We start from the raw sequence: 22,025 nt of genomic DNA, 5'->3' as shown, positions 1-22,025 counted from the left end.
GTTAAGTTAACTAGCTATTCAGGTCAAGAGATCCCTGTGTTAGGTCAGTGCAGCCTTCTTGCAACATACAAAGGACAAACAAAACTTGTGTCATTTTACGTCCTTCGTTCTTCTTTTGCAGAGAACTTGTTTGGTTTTGATTCATTTCAGTTGTTTAACTTGTCTATAGTACATCAGGTCCTATCAGTGAACCAGACTGTGCCTTCAGACAGTGTTTCTCGTCTATGTGAAGAATTTGAAGACATTTTTGCACCGGGCCTCGGTTGCGCTAAGAACTATAAAGCACATTTGGAACTGAAAGTAAACGTGCAACCGAAATTTTTCAGAGCGCGCAATGTTCCCCACACATTGCGTGATGAGGTTGCAAAAACATTAACGATTTGTAATCACAAGGTGTAATTGAACGTGTGCAGGCATCTCTCTGGGCATCACCCTTAGTAATTTTGTCAAAACCTTCCGGAAAATTGAAACTTTGTGTGGACTTCAAGGCAACAGTGAATCCACAACTAGTGATTGCAACTTTTCCTTTAGCCCGCCCGGAAGATCTTTTGACATACTGTGCCCGGGCAAATCGTTTTCGAAGTTGGGCCTAGCTGATGCGTACTTGCATACTTGCAAATACCGGTGGACGAAGAATCCCAGCACGTTTTGGTGGTTAACACACATCTTGGTTTGTATCAATTCAAACGACTGCCATTCGGGGTGTGCATCCGCCCCTGCATTGTTTCAGCAATATCTACAAACTGTTTGTGCGTCGGTCCTTACTGCAGCAAACTATCTGGACGATATTGTGATCTCCGGAAAGACGGAAGAACATTTAGCCAATCTCAGAACATTATTTCAGGTCTTGCGACACAATGGTCGTCGCTTACGGAAGGACAAATGTGTGTTTTTTGCTCGTGACTTACCCTACCTGGGACATGTACTCAATGCCCAAGGCATACATCCCAGTCCCACGCACCTCCGTGCCATACAAGACTTGCCTTCGCCACAGAATTTGAAGCAGCTACAGAGTGTGCTGGGAAAAAATCAACTATTATCACCGATATGTGCCACATGCGTCTTCCATTTCAGCTCCGCTTCATCGCTTATGCCGTAAAGGTGTTCCGTTCGCCTGGACGACGGAATGCGAATGCGCCTTTCACCGGTTGAAATCAGCGTTGCTTTCCTATACTTGCCTTATGCCATTCGATCCCCGGAAGCCCCTTATGTTGATGGTCGATGCATCGGATTTCGCACGATCTCCCTATTGCCTTTGCGTCCAAATTGCTCTCGTCTGCGCAAAGAAACTATTCACAGATCGAGAAAGAAGCATTGGCTCTCATATTTGGTGTTACTAAGTTTCATGATTTCTTGTATGGTCGTCACTTTACCATAATCACAGACCACAAACCTTTGATATCGCTTTTTCATCCGAACAAGCCTGTACCTCCACGTACAGCACAGAAATTCCTTCGCTGGTCTATTTTCCTCTCGCAGTACCACTACGAGATCTTGTATCGGTCCACTGCTAAGCACGGAAACGCCGATGTGTTGTCCCGTTTGCTTGTTGCTGAGGATAGGGCATTCGATTCCTCCGAACTTGCTTGTATGTTCATTGATTTGGAAACCGATGACATGGTCGAATCGTTTCCGATTGATTTTTGTCGAGTAGCTACAGCCACAGCTGCCTTCCATTTTGCCCCATGGCCATGCACCGCCGCCTGTTCTCCCACTGGCGGCTCCCGCACTGCACGTGTCGCTGCAGCCGCCGGGTGCCCCCCTGGGTCACGCGCCACCGATCGCTCCCCATGACCAGTTGTCCTCCGAAATGGAACTCTTGCCCGCTCCGGACCATATGTCGTCTTCGCATGTCGGGTGCCCCGGCCTGATGGAGGTCGACCCTTCGGTCCCCCGTCTCTCTATGGGCTCATACACCGCATGTTGGCGTGCACCCTGGACTAGGTTTTCAGGCGTTCCCTAGCTCCCCGCGGTCCGAATGGCAGGGTGCGGGTGGCACAGCCTCGCCTGTTGTTAGGCTCCTCACCTCGTTGCATATGTCAACATGGGGTCCTCCCCACGGCGGGCGGAGGCCTTATACCACAACCGTCCGCCGATTTGCGGGGGAGGATTGTGTTGTCACCGCCAGACACCACACTTGCTAGGTGGTAGCCTTTAAATCGGCCGCGGTTAGTTAGTATACGTCGGACCCGCGTGTCGCCACTATCAGTGATTGCAGACCGAGCGCTGCCACACGGCAGGTCTAGTCTAGAGAGACTCCCTAGCACTCGCCCCAATTGTACAGCTGACTTTGGTAGCGATGGTTCACTGACTACAGACGCTTTCATTTGCAGAGACGATAGTGTAGCATAGCCTTCATCTATGTCATTTGCTACGACCTAGCAAGGCGCCATATTCAGTAACTATTGATATTGATATTGTGAATCATGTGCCGTCAAGAGCGACGTTCATCATTAATGGATTAAAGTTAAGTATCAAACTACTTATGTCCGCTTTCTGAATTCTAATTCCTTGTCATGTTCCAGACCTCACTTCAGTATAGTTCTTCCCTCCTCACACCAGCCTGCGTGAGCTAAAACGTTGCATTTCGGCCTCCTCTAGTAACACGGTGTTGGCTCTTCAGCCAACACAATAGACATGACTACCAACCAGCTGCCAAAATGTGGCAAAGAGCAGAGTTGACCACCCACTGGCAGACAACACATCAGTTCCATAACCCTCTTGGTTTCAGACTCCACTAAACTCTGCTCCACACCTTCATCCACACCTGCCACATGACCTGAACTTCATTCATTCTGAACTCACACCCTCCTCTCCAGAGCCTCCCCCTTCCTCAGTTTTATCTGGCCTTTCCAGGCCACTTTTCCAAGACACTGTGCACAATTTACGTTGTTTTACAGAGATATACTAAAATTAAATACTCATCATTCACAAACCAATGGAGAAAGCCACGTCAAAAATTTTTGCATGTTGCACATTTATTTTCTTATATTTATGTACAAAAGCCAGCTTACGAAATTGCCTGTGTGTACAAGTAAAATCATGTGTCAGATAAATTCACTTTCAAAACCTATATCCTAAAGCTTCATGTAAAATTTAAATGTGCTTTTCATGTTGGCTATATCAAAATCCAGGCTTGTGTCATGATAAATTGCACATTTTCAAATGGCGAGTGCAGTGAAAAACATTTTGTGTTTCAACATCAATTGTAATCTACATATGCGCTTTGTATCATTTTAGTAGTATCCTTGATTAAGAAAAAATATCATTTCCACTAAATTTCTGTGGGTATCTATGTGAAATATTATATATTTTTGTGAATTTTTGGAAGTTATGAGTGTTCTGATTAAGATATTTCGTGGTAGATAAGTGTATGTAATTTACAGTTACTGTCAAACATATTGTAATTAACATATCATGTTACACTTAGTTTTCCCTTCCCACAGGAGTGTATCTTGTATGCATTTATTGTGTATTAACACTTTTTTTTCCAAGTTTGTTAGTGACAATTACCTCAAAAATGTTTCTGGGAATCAGTAACTTTTATCACACTTTTGTTCTCTTGCCACAATTAAATCTCTCTTTGAGTGTTTATTGCTTCATCTCTTATTGGAACATTTAACACTTTGAATAACAGATCAAGAAATTGAGAGAGAATGGCAATTTTAGGTTGAATTTATTTGTTTACTGTTCTGTAACGTAATGTGGCAGAAAAAAATGCAGCCCCATTGTGCGTGCTGTTCTCAGCCATGGAATGAATAACTTGATGCCTGTAAACAACTGGAAATCGCCCTGACTGCTGTCAAGCAGTTGGAAGGGAAGTGCTTCAAATATTGGACGGATGCTACAGATGATACGGCTACAAATTGCAAAGCATGCTCCCAAACACATAGCACATGATGGTTATGACACATCATGCTCACTCTTAGTCACAAATGGACCTTATATTAAAAAGATGCCCCTCATAAACTCACACCATATTTTACATATAGCACATGCAATAAGAAATATGAAAAAAACATGGAATGCCCCATTAAATTTGGAGAGAATGACAGCATGTTCCTCTTTCTACTGAATACAGAGTTTCTTAAAAATACAAGGTGCGGTCCATATTGATTTGTACGTCTTCATTCATCGTACGCCATCTGATATACCATTACAGTTGCACATCTGTAGTACTTTGGTCTCCTCTAGGTGGCAGGACAATCACCAAAAGTGTAATACCTTCATAGTGCAGCCCATTTTCTTAACTGCCACCATTATGTGAATGGACAAGGAGTGTGAACATCAATCACAACACTGAATAATGTGGTTCCTGTGGAAAGGGGGTATGAACACTGTGGATATTCACAGGTGACCGGTGGCAGTGCGTCTTGTGCACCATCGTGAAAATTGGGTGGATGGCTGAAAAAGTGGCCACACTTCCAACAGGAAAAGAAATCAGTTCTTGAAGGAAAGTGATTGTGGTAACACCAGTCAACGTTTCAAGTGTGGAAAATAATATTCAGGAGAATACCTACATCACAATCACGGAACTGGAGGCAGCCACAGGACTTTCCAGAAACACACTGCTCCACTTAGTGCACAACACCTTCAGTATGGGTAGGGTATGTTCCAGGTGGGCTCCCAAATCCCTTGCAGCTGAATGCAATGGCACAAGGAAATGTGTAGTGATTGCCTTCAATACCAAAGCCAAAGCCAGAATACAGAAGGTTTCATGCTGAAACTCTTGACACAAGAAGAATTGGCCCCACAATCACGAGGTGGAGATCAAAGCCCAATCGATGCAGTGGAAGCGAACAGGCAGTGTCTCACCTAACAAGTTCCACACAGCGCCTTCAGTGGGAGAAAGCACATGGCCACAATCTTTAGGGACAAGGATGGAATCCGCCTCACTGACTGGCTGGAACCAGGGACCAAGGAACCACTAGTAACAGCATGGCATGTGTGGACCCTTTTCACAGGTTGTGCCGTGCCATTCAAAAGAAACTGCCATGAAAATTGGTGAAAGAAGTGCTCTTGGAACAGAACAATGTTCATCCCTATACGAATTGGACAAGCACGGCTACCATCACTGTCATGGGTTTCCAGGTACTGTCACATCCACTGTATTCTCCTGACTTCACCCCTTCTGATTACCACCTGTTCATGGCTATGAATACAAAATTTCACAAATGCACATAGGAATTGCAGTGGGTGTGGTAGACTCCAAAAACGTGGTTTGAGGAGGGCCTACATAAGTTACTACATCGGTGGCGCAAGTGTGTGGAACTTAATGAAGACTATGTCGAAAAAGGGCATGTATCTTCTCAGGCATGGGGATATTTTACATGAGGGTTGGAACTTAAATAGTGGCAATTATTTATTCACAACTGATACAGAACAGTTACATTTTTGCACCTGTACTGTCCTTCAAATTAGCACCAGTGTTGTGTAGAACCTATTGCCAGTGATGTGGAAGGCGTAGTACACTGTTAGCAGAGCCTGTTGTGTTGATGGTGGGAATGAAGCAGTCTACTGCCTGTCGAATCTCTGGAACAATTCTGAGGTGAATGCCACGAAGTGGTTCCTTCATCTTCGGAACCAAATCAAAGTCACAAGGACTTAAGTCGGGGGAGTATGGTGGGTGGTACAGTACTCTCCAGTCCCATCAACCAAACAGACCCCAGTCCCATCAACGGAACAGAGCAGCCACAGCCTGCGCTGTATGCGCCCATGCATTGTCGTGAAAAATGATGCATGGGTTGGCAGAGAAAGTGTCGCTGCTTCTTTTGCAAAGCTGGTTGCAGGTGATGCTCCAAAAACGAACAGTAATACTGTGAACTGATGGTCTGCTGTGGAGGAACATAATGTGTTAGGATAACATCATCACAGTCTTACACGTACATGTACATTCCATTCACACCATCAACATAACAGGCTCTGCTAATGGTATACTACGCCTCCCACATCGCTAGCAATAGGCTCTACACAATAATGGTGACTACTTTGAAGGACAGTAACAGGTGCAAACATTTAACTCTTTCGTATCGGTTGTGAATAAATAGTTGCCACTATTTAAATTCCAACCCTCATATATGTAATCTTTACTATTTAAATTCCAACCCTCGTATATGTAATCTTTACAATAGATACACTGATGAAGTCTTCAGCCCCTGCTTTGCTTTAGATACATTGATGATATCTTTACCATATGGCCTCACGGTGAGGCTGACCGGCTAAAATTCCTAGAATCTTTAGATACCTACTCCCAATTAAATTTCACATGGTCCTATTCTGAATCTCATGCCACTTTCCTTGATGTTGATTTTGTCCTCACCGAAAGCCAGCTACACACTTCTGTCCACATTAAACCTACAACAAACAACACTACTTCCATTCTCATAGTTGCCATCCTTTCCATGTCAAACGTTCCCTCCCATACAGCCTTGGCACTCGAGGGAAATGTATTTGTTTGGAGCAGACACTTTACAGCAATACACCACCATTCTCACCTCACCATTCACTGCTTGTAATTACCCCACCAGCCTAGTTAAATAGCAGACTTCCCGGGCTATCACATCCAATCCTGGTACTGCTGATCCCTCCACAAAACAGCTTCAGAGCACACCAGTGGTGACTCAGTATTATCCTTGTCTGGAATGTGTTAAACAGCTACTTCTACAGGGTTATGACTTCCTAAAATAATGACCTGAACTGAGATCCATTCTGTCTGAAATTTTGACAATCACACCTAGAATAGTTTTCCATCGCCCTCCCAATCACCACAATATTCTTGTCAGACCCTATGCTGCTTCTGTGCCCATCTCCCTATCCTATGGTTCCTACCCCCGTGACTGCCCCTGCTGCAAGACTTGCCCTATGCACCCTTCTACCACCATCTATAATAGCCCTGTAACTGGCAAAAAATATACTACACGTCACATACCAGCTATTATGTGAACACTGTTCGGCCTTCTACATCAGCAGAACTACCACCAAATTATCAATTAGAACGAATGGGCATAGGCAGAGGATGTATACTGGCAACTCGCATTATCTTGTTGCAGAGAATGCTCTACAACATGACACTCGTGACTTCGGTGCCTGTTTCACCACACGCGCCACCTGGATTCTTCCTCCAGACACCAGATGCTCAGAACTCCACAGATGGGAACTAGCATTACAACATGTCCTTGGTTCTCACCACTCACCTGGTCTTAATTTACGTTAATTTCTTTTGCCTCAGCATTTCTTTACTGTAACTACACTTTGCTTTGATCCGTTTTAGTTTTCTACATCTTTCATTGTCTTTCCCATATATTTTTCACTGCCCCCCTCCCACCTCTGTTATGTGCAATGCACTTAGCCTTTCACTCATTAACTCATGTGTGATGTTTAAACAATAATCTCTGTGTGTATATTACCCTGTTCTCCACCTTTAAGCTATTAGGTTTTCAAATCTTGTCCGATGCACTCCCCAACAATCAGAGTTTCCTTCTGATCCCGTACAGTAAGTCTCCCCTGACCCACAGTTCTGAGTGACTCCCGAAATCTAGTCCTTTTCCTAGACCTCTCCAGTCCTTTTCCTTCCCCTTAAACCCTTCTGCCTGAAGAAGGAGCCACTGTTTCTGAAAGATTGCCAATTTCAACAGTCTTATGTGTGTGTTCTGCCACTGCTTCGTGAGTAGATTTTTTATCTGTATGTTTCACATCAAGCTAGATTACTACTATACTGAACAAAACTACTAAATTTAATGATAATTTTTTTTTCCAAACAGTAGCAAGATCCCACGTTATTGTTAGTGCTTTCATTTCCATTTCCAAAATTATTTCATAATGATGTTGTACAAGGCACCATTTCCAACTAAATTACAATCATCTTTCATTAAAGGGTTTTTCAATAAGAGCAATAAGATTTTCAAAGTTAGCCCTTAGTGACTCCAACATTTGTCTTTTTTGACCATGCTTGAATTCTCTTGAATGTTATGAATGAAACTAACGGAGTGCAAGCAAACACAGGTAAGATAAATATATGAATATCTTGCAAAAATCATAAAACACCATGGTTTGATGATTAACTCCAGCACCAAGAAATGTACTACTGGAAATTTAAAATAAAGACACTGTAACATCACGTATGCCTGTGAATGATTAAATTAGTCAGATGATACGCAATCGACATTTTTCTTCAGTCTATCGTAACATTACCAGGCATAATGTCAGAAATGCTTCTCTGGCACCTATTCCTTTCCTGTAACCAAACTGATCTTTGTGAACATTGGGGCTAGACAGACAAATAATTTACCTCTGCAGAACACAAGTTGAAGGTCAAGAAAGATAACTTTATGTTCAGAAGGATATAAGCTACTATGACTGCACCACGAATTGTTGACTGTTAGAGGGGTGACGCAAGCACCAAAAAAGGAACCTAGCAATAATCAGCCATCTCATTGTTAGTGGAGTAAGTCAGCCAATGGTTGTATTGTAGACTGCAGTTTCAGCAGCAGCTGAATATCTACAAGCAGCTGCGACTTTTCCTGCGGTTGGTATATAGCAGGTTTGCACCTTATCACCACTATTGTTCAACTTACACATTTACAAGGACATGGTGAAACAGTTGGCATACACTTACTACTAATGTGGTTCTGTGTTCTGTGAACAAGTAAAAGAGCTGTTATAGGATCTCTTCTCACTTCAATGATCACATTTTCACATAAAGAGCTCTTTGACAAAATAGCACAGAAAGCTACACATCTGGAACCAAAATTGTTCTACAGTTTTGTGGACAATATTGGTTGGCATCGTGAACAAACCCCCAATGAAATTTTGTGAATATCTCTACAGTATACAGAGTAACATCAAGTTCACCACTGAGGTGGAAGAAAATGGAGACCTACCATTCCTGCACATTCTGAAAAAGAAGAATCTGAAGAATACATAGGGGTACTCCATCTACAGGAAAAGAGGACATTTGAATTTTTACCACAATCCTAGAAGCTGGCACCGTCTAGTGTAGCTTGGTGCACCGAGCTCAAGCCACCTGCAAGAGCAGCCTGCTTCCTGAGTCACATTCCCTCTGAAAAACTTTCTGCAAGGAGAGCTACATGGAGAACTAAGTGAAATATATTCTTCAGAGAAATGGCACTAAGAAGAAGAAGGTGGCAAGACATCGGATGCATGACTTCCTTACAGAATGCAGAACCATCCACTGCCATGATTCCCAAGAACCATCAAGAAATAACACAAGAACCCCACATTTCATCTAACACACAATATTGGGGACATCTTGGTCTATGTCAAAGGTCACATGGGGCTAAACACCTCATGTTTACTGTTTTGTCTAGAGTGTGGTAGACAATACAATGGCCAGGTACCATGCACTCACTCTCATATCTTCTCCACTATTTTATAAGGAGAATTCTTTTTTGGGATCCACAGCTGATAAAGCATTTGTTTTAAAAACAGAAGTTCCCAAGCTACACTCCCCCCCCCCCCCCCCCCCCCCAGAATTACAGTATTAGTTTTTATGTCACAGATTGAAGCACAAGTGTTCATTCACGCATACAGCTCAGCTGGAATGTGCCATCACCAATGGTCACAGTTAGACTAAAGTTTAATCTAACTGTAAACAATAAGTATACGAGATTCCAGCTTGGCTGTGAAAGTAAAAGACAATCTTGTCAACTAGAAGCAGTGTCTGCGTGGAATGCTGCATTAACAAAAATCCAGCAATAACTTTCTTGGCTATGATATTGCTCACTAATCACATACTACACCACAAATTGGAACACATTCTTCCGGAGGCCCACGAGTGGTTCATATGTTGCTCTCTCAGCAGAGGAGAAATGTACAGACATTAAAAAAAAATTTTGCATCACCTCGGTTCTGAGAGTTCTGGAACCTGTACAGAAAATTGGAATAGATATCAACATAAACATCATTTCTGCCCTTTTTATTGCTCATGAAAACCACACATTGTTTGTTGTACTACCATACTGCAAGACCTTCAGAGGTTGTGGTCCAGATTGCTGTACACACTGGTACCTGTAATATCCAGTAGCACGTCCTTTTGAATTGATGCATGCTTGTATTCGTCGTGGCATACTATCCACAAGTTCATCAAGGCACTGTTGGTCCAGTTTGTCCCACTCCTCAACGGCGATTCGGTGTAGATCCCTCAGAAAGGTTGTGGTCACGTCATCCATAAACAGCCCTTTTCAATCTATCCAGGCGTGTTCGATAGGGTTCATGTCCGGAGAACATGCTGGCCATTCTACCGCCATACTACTGCAGTGGTCATCCACTGCGGTAGTAGCCCTTGGGTGGCCTGAGAGAGGCATAGCATCGACAGTTCCTGTCTCTCTATCTCCTCCATGTCCGACCAACAGCGCTTTGGTTCACTCCAAGAGGCCTGGACACTTCCCTTGTTGAGAGCCCTTCCTGGCACAAAGTAACAATGCAGACACGGTCTAACTGTGGTATTGACCATCTAGGCATGGTTGAACTACAGACAACACGAGCCGTGTACCTCTTTCCTAGTGGAATGACTGGAATTGATCGGCTTTCGGACCCCCTCCGTCTCATAAGCGCTGCTCATGCATGATTGTTTACATCTTTGGGCAGGTTCAGTGACATCTCTCTGAAAAGTCAAAGGGACTGTGTCTGTGATACAATATCCATGGCCAACATCTATCTTCAGGAGTTATGGGAAACGAGGTGATGCAAAACTTTTTTCGATGTGTAATTCCCAAATACTTTGAAATTTCACTTGCCCTGAAGATGACAAACAGCAAACTTGTCCACACATTCCTTCAAGACACTGTTGTTACTTGGCACATAACCCATAATTTCATCCACAGTAATTGCTTAGAAGTCCATCAGTCTCATAAAGCTGCAGACAGGTCATCAGACTTACACTGCAGCAGCTAGTTCATGCTATAAAAACGCACTGAAATACAAATTTCTCATACAACTAATTTATTTCTGTCCACATAGCTTGTAATATTTTAATCAGCGATAAAATCATTAATGAACTTTGTGTTTGGTGGTGAACCCTCCACAGTTAGCTGAAAGGGTTACTTTTGAGGCTTTTCTGCAAGGGCAGTAATTTAGGCCTGTCTACCAGTTTGACAGTATACTCATAATGGAAAAACCAGTACTTGGGAAGCTAATTAACGAGGACCATGTTACAATATAGAATTCTTAGATATGTATATAATGAGATGATATGCACTAAAATGGAAAGCACTACAAAATAATTCTTGTACATACCAAAAGAATCCTTCATAACAATAAGCGACAGGATATAGAGACCCAGGCTGAAGAACTCTGCTAGTACCATAATGTAATGCCATGTCCTGATAGTTAATGCAACCATAATCAGTTCAGTAAGGATTAATGCTGTAAAACTTATGGCAACAATATGAATAAACTCATCTTCAAACAGTATAAGGGCCCCATACATTATAACACCACCTGAAAAGGAAATTCATTGTTTACAAAACAAATATAAAAAATTAATTAACACAGAAGACATTAGTTAGAGTCAGAAATTTAACAATACTGCTGAATGTAATAAAGCGTAGTTATTTTTTGGCCCCAGCTAGATACTGTATTGTCAAATTGGTCTAAACTGCAAGGAATGAAAGCTACTCTCAATGGCTTTATTAAAAACTTATTTGGGATGAGTAGTTGACAATTTTCTTTTAATTTATTTGCCAAAAGTAGATGTCCTTGCCTACACTTCAGCCAGGTTGATAGTGTTGATAATTTTCCCTGCCTGGTTGTAAAATATAAGTTCTACGTCAACAAACTGCACAAATATAACCATACAACTGTCAGTTGTTACCAATGCATTAACTGCTGTTGCAAACTAGTATATAATATGAACAGCATTATCTGTATCCCACCCCAGAAACTTCCAATGATATTTGCGGTTTAATTTAAATTTTGGTATTGTATGCATCCTTATGACAAGTTACTATGAAATATATTCAAGTGTATGTTAGCTGTATACAAAGGTTAGTTTCAGTTTTAAATTTTATTTGTTAGCATTTTACTATCCCTCTTTGTCTTTTTAAAAAACACAATCTTATGACTATCTACACAGCTGAAATTAGTAATGACACCAGTTATGTGACCTGGGGCTGAAAAGATATAATAAATGAGGTCTAACCAGTTGATAAGTTTGTGTGTTGAGAGCAACTGAAAACAACAACTTTTTGGTGGGATGAGCAAATATGGCCAGAGTGCTTTAGGTAAATAAAATAGCGTTTTTGAAACCAGGCTTCCAACATGGATGTGTGGATGGATGGAGAGGGTTTTAAGGGCACACGACGGCAAGGTCTTCAGCACTCGCTCAGTAACAGATTGCGATGGGTATCAACAAAAGGCTCGGAACAATAAGATTAAACAGAACGTAAGACACAGGAAACAAGCTTGGAAAACTATGTGCCTACCCACACCGAAGCGTGGGACGAAGCATGCCGCCAGCAGTAAAACATGGACAACTCAAGAAAAAAGTGGTAGCAGATGGTAGTGGCTGGCTGACTGTAAGGACAAGGGGAGGCAGCCAGCCCTGTGCAATACACTAAAACCTCCAGCATAAAAGTTTAGGCCAGAGTCCAGACACATCACAAAACTTCAAAACCCTAGACACACACATCTCATCATTAGCTAAAACACAGGGCACATCCCCATCAACTTGTGCTTCTGTCCTTGCATCACGGTATAAAATGCAGTCTGTTAAAACGTGCTGGAGAGAGATGTGCACACCACAAGCATCACAAATCGGGGGATCCTCCCGCCCTAATAGAAAGCTATGTGTGAGATGACAGTGCCCAATCTGAAGACGTGTGAGGGTCACTTCTTCCCGCTTGAGCACCCGGCAGGAGGTACGCCACGGCCGAGTTGTTGACTTCACCAACTGCAGTTTATTGGTCGTCACCGCCAGCCATTCTTCCTCCCACAACTCCATGCACTTCTTGTGCAGTGCAGAAATGACAGACTGCAAGGGAATAGGACACTGGACCACATCCTGCTCTCTGCAGGCCTCCTTGGCAGCCCGATCGGCCTGTTCATTGCCCCATATTCCTGCATGACCAGGCACCCAGCAGAAGGACACCTCCTTATCCCGCCGTTGGAGCCAGTACAGTTGGTCATATAACAGCTGGACCATCTCCTCAGTTGCGTACAGATTCTGCAATGATTGTAAGGCACTAAGAGAATCGGAGCAGAGGAGACATCGATTGCCATGAACACGATTCATCCGTTCCAGTGCCTTCAGGATCGCGTGGAGCTCCGCTGCGAAAACGGTATATTCATCAGGGAGGCGAATCCGGGTAACATGATCAGGTAACAGTACAGAACAGCCAATGAAATTCTCCTGTTGTGTGTATTGCAAGTTTTGATTTATGGCTGTGAGGCATTGACTTTGAAAAAGAAAACCCATCAAAAGTTGATGGCTGCACCTAGGGAATTACTACGAGAGACAGGAAAGCAAACAAACATATGAGGGAACAATTTGGAGTTGAAGACTTAATTATGGATTGCTAAGAAAATTAGGTTGAGGTAGGCTAAACATTTAGCCAACCAAACAGATGCTAAATGGCAGAAAGCAGTTGTTTGCAAAATTACGAGACACATAAGAAAAGCTTGTTTCTATTGGAATATGGACAGTTAATATTAAGGAACAGAGTGGAGAAATACAGAAGACTATCATTGAAGATTGCAACGCAAGGAGAAGTCTAGAGATGGCTTTCATCCAGAAATGGATGTTAATGGCTGGTAATGACAATCCAAGAATAGGTATTGGTCATTGGAAAAAAGAAGCAAGAAATCCATTAACAAGTTGGGAGAACGGGAAAAATGGGGTGAGTGGAGTAGGACTTGCACTCTACGGGTTCCATATAATAATAATAACACGAAGAAGAGTTTCATATGGTTTAATGGCCTGGTGAAAGTCTTTCTATAGGATGGCAGCTCATATGTCCATAATTTACCACAGTTACCCATCCGGGGAAAGCTACAGTCTAACATGGAACCCAAACCACATGATCTTTCTGGCAACTCATCACACTGGTGAGTGGTGAAGGGCAGGTTAAAATGACAATCAAAAAATGCATGCTCTGAATGAAATTTGATCCCACGACCTCTCAGTGTCCAGGCATGTGCTTTACAATCACACCCAATATATGTATAGACAACTCATCTACAGGTTTTGATGAGTGAGTTTGTGCATATCAAAATATATGACCAAATGTTTGTACCTTTTATTATGGTATGTTAATAATTTTTACTTTTGAAGTCTAGTTAACTATCGAATGAAACACAATTTTTGTGTCATACACAATTTATTTTTATTCTTTGCAAGTCTTTCTTTCAGTGGCCTGAAATATGTACATATTTTTGTTTGTAATATTTAGTCTACATTTTGCGATGATTTATATGTAGGTTATAAACTGTTATGGCAGGTTGCTTTTCTAGGATGTAATAATTCTATAATGTAGTATGTTCTACTTACAGGTTTCGTGGATGTTGTTCTGCATGTTGTGTTTTTGTTCCTTTTTGGGGTTGTTCTTGTTCTAATAGTTGTCAATTGAAATTTTATTTTTCAGTCTTCATAGCACTAGAAACAGAACACTTGTTCTGATGTTATGTTCTGGTTGGTGTTGCCAACTGTTGAATGTTACTACCAACAATTGAATGCAGTTTTGTGATATCTGTGGTGTGTGTGTGTGTGTGTGTGTGTGTGTGTGTGTGTGTGTGTGTGAGAGAGAGAGAGGGGGGGAGAGAGAGAGAGAGAGAGAGAGAGAGAGAGAGAGAGAGAGAGAGGTGGGTGGGTGGGGGGATATGTATTTGTTTCAATGTGGCTGCATGTGAAATGATTTTTATCTTATCATTTCTTTTTTTAAGTGTGGCAGAGTCTCTGTATTGATGTGTGTTCACTTATTTATCTCATATTTGTTTTCACCAATGGTTTTCTGGATGTGGTAGTTTTCGTACATTTGGATAAGGTATTTGTTGTAGTTGTTTATCCTGATTATTCTCAAATCTTCCACGTTTGTAGAATGGTGGTTATGGTATTTTAAGTGCTCTGTAAATGTGGAATGATTTGTTTCATTCTTTTAATGGCTGATATGTTCTTTGTACTGTGTTTTAAAATAATTGCATGTCCTGCCTACATATATTGTGCCGGACGGAGTGGCCATGCGGTTCTAGGCGTTACTGTCTGGAACCGAGCGACCGCTATGGTCGCAGGTTCGAATCCTGCCTTGGGCATGGATGTGTGATGTCCTTAGGTTAATTAGGTTTAATTAGTTCTAAGTTCTAGGCGACTGATGACCTCAGAAGTTAAGTCGCATAGTGCTCGGAGCCATTTTGAGCCACATATTGCATCACAACTTTGGCATTCAAGTTTGTATATTCCTGATCCATGGAATTTATCCCTCTTGATTGCTGGTTGGCTCAAGTTTGATTACAGGGTTTGCACAGTTTTATATGCTATTTGGAAGCCCCATTTCTTTAGTATGTTTGCCATTGTGTATGTTAATTTGTATAAGTCATGGTGTATCATCTGCTTCTTTTCTGTGTGCTGTTGTCATTGTGCATGTTTGTGAGCTTATGGCTTGTGAATTTTTTTTCATTCTGGAGATGTTGGACGTGTTGCATTTGTTTTGTATCTGGGTTTTAGTTTTTTGACTGAGTCTGTGTACTACATGTGTGTCTTGCACAACGCTTCCAGCTATTTGTACGATCGTACTCATTTCTTTTTCACAGTTTCTCTTGTTGAGCAGAACCCTGTTTATTCTATATAACATATGTGTTAGTGCGCAAACTTCTTGTTATGGGGACAATTAGATATGGAATGTATAATTGTGTCTGTGACCAGTGATTTTCTGAAAATGTTAAATGAATGTTTGCCTTTTACTTTTATTATTGTTATGCCAAGAAAATTTATTTTGTCTTCTTTTTCAAATGTGAATTTTACGTATGGTGTGCTTTGTTGATATTAAAATGGATTTCATATATTTTTTCCATTTGGGACATCTATCAGACAATTAATGTCATCCACATATGTTCCAGTATCTCATTTTGTAAATGACTGAGAAAAATGTTGGCTACAGTTCCTGATGTTGGGGATCCCTTAACCAGCACATCACTTTGCAGGTAATATTCATTCTCAAACTGTAAGTAGTTTTGTTCAGTTATCAGTCTGAGCAAACTTGTTGTTTCCCTTACTGCTTCTGGAACAAGGTTGGTGTGGGATGCGAGATTTTGTTCTATGACTTCTATTGTACTGTGATAGGGATGGAAGTACACATGTTGCCTATGTTGAATGAAATCTGTGATGCTGTATGATTTACTTTTATTTCTGGCTGTGTTCTATTAGGTCTTGTTCTGTTGTTTTCTACTTTATAGTGTTTTGTGATTAATTTTTGGAGATGTTTGGCCATGTGGTATGTTGGCGCTGCCCTGAAATTAATAACTGCTCTTAATTGATTCTTCTGTGTTTTGTAGTATTTCTGTCTAACAGTGAATGCATGTTCTATGTTTTCCAGTGTTTGCCTGAAATCGTGTACTTGGGTCCGATTTCAGTTTCTGTATGGTATTGTCATTTATGTATTCGTTGGTTCTCGTGATGTATTGTTTTTTGTCTATAAGTACTGGTACATTACCCTTGCCTGCTCTAATTATTACACGGTGGCTCCTTCCGTGTGATTTTTCTTATTATGTGTGTATTTTGCTATGCTCTTATCAGTCCAGTGTTTATGTCACAATTATTTTGTTATTCTTCACATGTAAGGATGTGTTCAGTTTCTACTATGAGATTTTCTATATATTGGTTGGTTAACCTGCTGTTGGTGCAATGTTTCAACCCTGTTTCTAAGGGCATATTTTCTTTTTCGTGTAGTTCTGTTTGTCACATTAACTAAACATTGGTGAAATATATGTTGGTGTTCTTGTGGTTTCGCATCCCAAATGTAAATGTATGATTACGTCTTTCTTATTGATAGTTCCATTATTTTCTGTTTATGCCTATTTTGTAAATATTGCACTGTTGAGTACGTGTTGTATTCAGTTTTTTCTATGAGTACCAAGAGGACTGTGGTTTCCTAAGTTCTGCCAAATGTTATTGCCAACTATTGAATGCATCTTTGTGATATCTGTGACCTGTCTGTTTCAATTATTACTACATCAAAGAAAGGAAAACTGCTAGAACTGTTTTTAGCCTATATATAAATTGTCCCAAAGTGCAAACAAAACAGTGCAAACATAACAGTATAAACAAACATATGTACATATTCCAGGCCACTGAAGATTCCTTGTACAGAATAAGGGCACATGGCACAAAAATTGTTTCTCATTCAGTTGTAGTCCAAAAGCAGAAATTAACAACATACCGTAATGTTATATGTAAGTGAGGACGACAGAACTCCAAAAGTTGAAGAGGTCTGTATCTTTTGACTGCATGCCTTGTTGTTGTTGTTGTTGTTGTTGTTGTTGTTGTTGTGGTCTTCAGTCCTGAGACTGGTTTGATGCAGCTCTCCATTGCACTCTATCCTGTGCAAGCTTCTTCATCTCCCAGTACCTACTGCAGCCTACATCCTTCTGAATATGCTTAGTGTACTCATCTCTTGGTCTCCCTCTACGATTTTTACCCTCCACGCTGCCCTCCGGTACTAAATTGGTGATCCCTTGATGCCTCAGAAGATGTCCTACCAACCGATCCTTTCTTCTAGTCAAGTTGTGCCACAAACTCCTCTTCTCCCCAGCTCTATTCAATACCTCCATGTTCACTGCCATACATGGCTACACTCCATACAAATACTTTCAGAAACGACTTCCTAACACTTAAATCAATACTCGATGTTAACAAATTTCTCTTCTTCAGAAATGCTTTCCTTGCCATTGCCAGTCTACATTTTATATCCTGCGATCATCATCAGTTATTTTGCTCCCCAAATAGCAAAACTCCTTTACTACTTGAAGTGTCATTTCCTAATCTAATTCCCTCAGCATCACCCAACTTAAATCGACTACATTCCATTATCCTCGTTTTGCTTTTGTTGATGTTCATGTTATACCCTCCTTTCAAGACACTGTCCATTCCGTTCAACTGCTCTTCCAAGTCCTTTGCTGTCTCTGACAGAATTACAATGTCATCGGCGAACCTCAAAGTTTTTATTTCTTCTCCACGGATTTTAATACCTACTCCGAATTTTTCTTTTGTTTCCTTCACTGCTTGCTCAATATACAGATTGAATAACATCGGGGATAGGCTACAACCCTGTCTCACTCCCTTCCCAATCACTGCTTCCCTTTCATGTCCCTCAACTCTTATAACTGCCATCTGGTTTCTGTACAAATTGTAAATAGCCTTTTGCTCACTGTATTTTACCCCTGCCACCTTCAGAATTTGAAAGAGAGTATTCCAGTCAACATTGTCAAAACTTTCTCTAAGTCAACAAATCCTAGAAACATAGGTTTGCCTTTCCTTAATCTAGCTTCTAAGGTAAGTCGTAGGGTCAGTATTGCCTCAACGTGTTCCAATATTTCTACGGAATTCAAACTGATCTTCCTCGAGGCAACTTCTACCAGTTTTTCCATTCGTCTGTAAAGAATTCGTGTTAGTATTTTGCATCCGTGACTTATTAAACGGATTGTTCGGTAATTTTCACATCTGTCAGCACCTGCTTTCTTTGGGATTGGAATTATTATATTCTTCTTGAAGTCTGAGGGTATTTCGCCTGTCTCATACATCTTGCTCACCAGATGGTAGAGTTTTGTCAGGACTGGCTCTCCCAAGGTCGTCAGTAGTTCTAATGGAATGTTGTCTACTCCCGGGGCCTTGTTTCGACTCAGGTCTTTCAGTGCTCTGTCAAACTCTTCACGCAGGATCATATCTCCCATTTCATCTTCATCTACATCCTCTTCCATTTCCATAATATTGTCCTCAAGTACATCGCCCTTATATAGACCGTCTATAAACTCCTTCCACCTTTCTGCTTTCCCTTCTTTGCTTAGAACTGGGCTTCCATCTGCGCTCTTGATATTCATACAAGTGGTTCTGTTTTCTCCAAAGGTCTCTTTAATTTTCCTGTAGGCAGTATCTATCTTACCCCTAGTGAGATAAGCCTCTACATCCTTACATTTGTCCTCTAGCCATCCCTGCTTAGCCATTTTGCACTTCCTGTCGATCTCATTTTTGAGATGTTTGTATTCCTTTTTGCCTGCTTCATTTACTGCGTTTTTATATTTTCTCCTTTCATCAATTAAATTCAATATTTCTTCTGTTACCCAAGGATTTGTACTAGCCCTCGTCTTTTTACCTACTAGATCCTCTGCTGCCTTCACTACTTCATCTCTCAAGGCTACCCATTCTTCTTCAACTATATTTCTTTCCCCCATTCCTGTCAATTGTTCCCTTATGCTCTCCCTGAAACTCAGTACAACCTCTGGTTTAGTCAGTTTATCCAGGTCCCATCTCCTTAAATTCCCACCTTTTTGCAGTTTCTTCAGTTTTAATCTACAGTTCATAACCAATAGATTGTGGACGGAGTCCACATCTGCCCCTGGAAATGTCTTACAATTTAAAACCTGGTTGCTAAATCTCTGTCTTACCATTACATAAACTATCTGAAACCTGTCAGTATCTCCAGGCTTCTTCCATGTGTACAACCTTCTTTTATGATTCTTGAACCAAGTGTTGGCTATGGTTAAGTTGTGCTCTGTGCAACATTCTATCAGGTGGCTTCCTCTTTCATTTCTTAGCCCCAATCCATATTCACCTACTACGTTTCCTTCTCTCCCTTTTCCTACTACCGAATTCCAGTCACCCATGCCTATTAAATTTTCGTCTCCTTTCACTATCTGAATAATTTCTTTTATTTCATCATATATTTCTTCAATTTCTTCATCATCTGCGGAGCTAGTTGGCATATCAACTTGTACTACTGTAGTAGGTGTGGGCTTCGTGTCTATCTTGGCCACAATAATGCGTTCACTATGCTGTTTGTAGCAGCTTACCCGCAATCCTATTTTTTATTCATTATTAAACCGACCCCTGCATTACCCCTATTTGATTTTGTATTTATAACCCTGTATTCGCCTGAACAAAAGTCTTGTTCCTCCTGCCACTGAACTTCACAAATTCCCACTATATCTAACTTTAACCTATCCATTTCCCTTTTTAAATTTTCTAACCTACCTGCCCGATTAAGGGATCTGACATTCCACGCTCCGATCCGTAGAATGCCAGTTTTCTTTCTCCAGATAACGACGTCCTCCTGAGTAGTCCCTGCCCGGAGATCCGAATGGGGGACTATTTTACCTCCGGAATATTTTACCCAAGAGGACGCCATCATCATTTAATCATACAGTAAAGCTGCATGCCCTCGGGAAAAATTACAGCCGTAGTTTCCCCTTGCTTTCAGCCGTTTGCAGTACCAGCACAGCAAGGCCGTTTCGGTTAGTGTTAGTCAATCATCAAGACTGTTGCCCCTGCAGCTACTGAAAAGGCTGCTGCCCCTCTTCAGGAACCACACGTTTGTCTGGCCTCTCAACAGATACCCCTCCGTTGTGGTTGCACCTACGGTACGGCTATCTGTATCGCTGAGGCACGCAAGCCTCCCCACCAATGGCAAGGTCCATGCCTTAGAAACCTAATTTATTTATACCAAGAAGGGACTGTAGGCATTAATATTTGACACAAATCTGAACTTAATACTCCTACCTGTTACTAAGAAAAAGTGGTCTCGACAGTTGAGCACATGGGCAAACAGACAGATAAAGAAGTGATCCTATAAGGAATCCATTTTTAGCAAAAATGATGTGGCACAAAAGCAAGACTCAGCTTAAAATTGTGCTGCAATTAGAGGTGGGGCCAATTACAAGCTGCAATGCAAGTCCCCACTCATGAGGTTCTGACGTAAACTATGACTCATCTGCCTTTATTGGGATGATGGTAATAAAGTTTACAGCTGCTGTGTAACAGAATGTGCTTTTAACAGCACTGACATCATGATGGTAGTCATACCAATGTACACTGCTAAGCAGATGTTAGATTACTAGATTAGATTTACAACATGAGTCATCTCGCATACGATTTCTTTGATACATAAAAGTCTTCGTAGTGGGACCATCTAGGTAATTTATGTTATTTCTCTAAGAAACCCACAGATGGGAGTCTGCCCAGTGCGATGAGCCTTCTTTTTATTTCTGCCATCATCTATGCATATTTGTATGTCTCCCTCTGTTTCTTTTATGTTGAGACTCTTCTAGTTATTTCTTTCCTCTGTTGCAGACAATTTCCCCCCATCTACAGTCTTATTTGTAGTCCAGTTTTTCCCCATTTTTATTTCAGTCTGTGGAAAGTCAGCTGGTTACCATTTAATTTTGTGACCAAGGATCCTGAATAAATTCCTACATAATTTCTGAATAGCCTTCTTTCCTTTCCTCCAATTGTTCCTTCTCTTTTATTTGGTGAAGGTACAGTTGATTTCTAGGCCCAGTGTTTGTGTCTTCTCATCAACTGCTACTGTTGCTGCTGTGCAGTACACTTTCTTCTCTATGTTTAACTGACAACTAATTTTAAAACAGGTAAAATTACTGCATTTTAAAAAGTTTTAGTTCGAAACCCCAAATTCAACTTTACTCTGAAATAATTATTCTATGGCATTTTCCAGATACCCAAGAACAAAAAACTCCAGAATTTCAATATGCTAAATACACATAAATGGATGAGCTGAAGCACTTTGCTGAACACATACATGATTAGTAACAGTTGGTGGTTTTGCAAAATGGTACCATTATTTTTAGAGTTGGATTGTTTTAAAGAAACAATTTTCATCTTGTAGCGGAGATGCTGGGTTGTAGATAGGCACAACAAAAAGACTTTCACACTTAAAGCTTTCGGCCAATGGCCTTCGTCAACAATGGACACACACACACACACACACACACACACACACACACACACACACACACACACACAAACGCGATTCATAGTATTGCCCATCACTGGCCACTCTATTCTCCCGTCT

General features: G+C 41.2%; 1 protein-coding gene across 2 annotated transcripts in view; it reads right to left on the bottom strand.

Moving 5' to 3' along the window:
• The window catches only part of LOC126195406 (probable phospholipid-transporting ATPase IIB), a 192,053-nt gene that overhangs the window by 11,285 nt on the left and 158,743 nt on the right, over positions 1-22,025 (bottom strand). For both annotated transcript variants that reach the window (XM_049934000.1, XM_049934001.1), the window contains one exon: positions 11,254-11,457. In XM_049934000.1, coding sequence (XP_049789957.1) covers positions 11,254-11,457 — 204 coding nt within the window. The remainder of the gene's footprint in view (positions 1-11,253; positions 11,458-22,025) is intronic.

This window comes from Schistocerca nitens, chromosome 7 (genome assembly GCF_023898315.1).
Source record: "Schistocerca nitens isolate TAMUIC-IGC-003100 chromosome 7, iqSchNite1.1, whole genome shotgun sequence".
Classification (NCBI taxonomy): Eukaryota; Metazoa; Arthropoda; class Insecta; order Orthoptera; family Acrididae; genus Schistocerca; species Schistocerca nitens.
The sequence above is the reverse complement of the archived record's forward strand: the minus strand, read 5'-3'. Positions and strand labels throughout refer to the sequence as shown.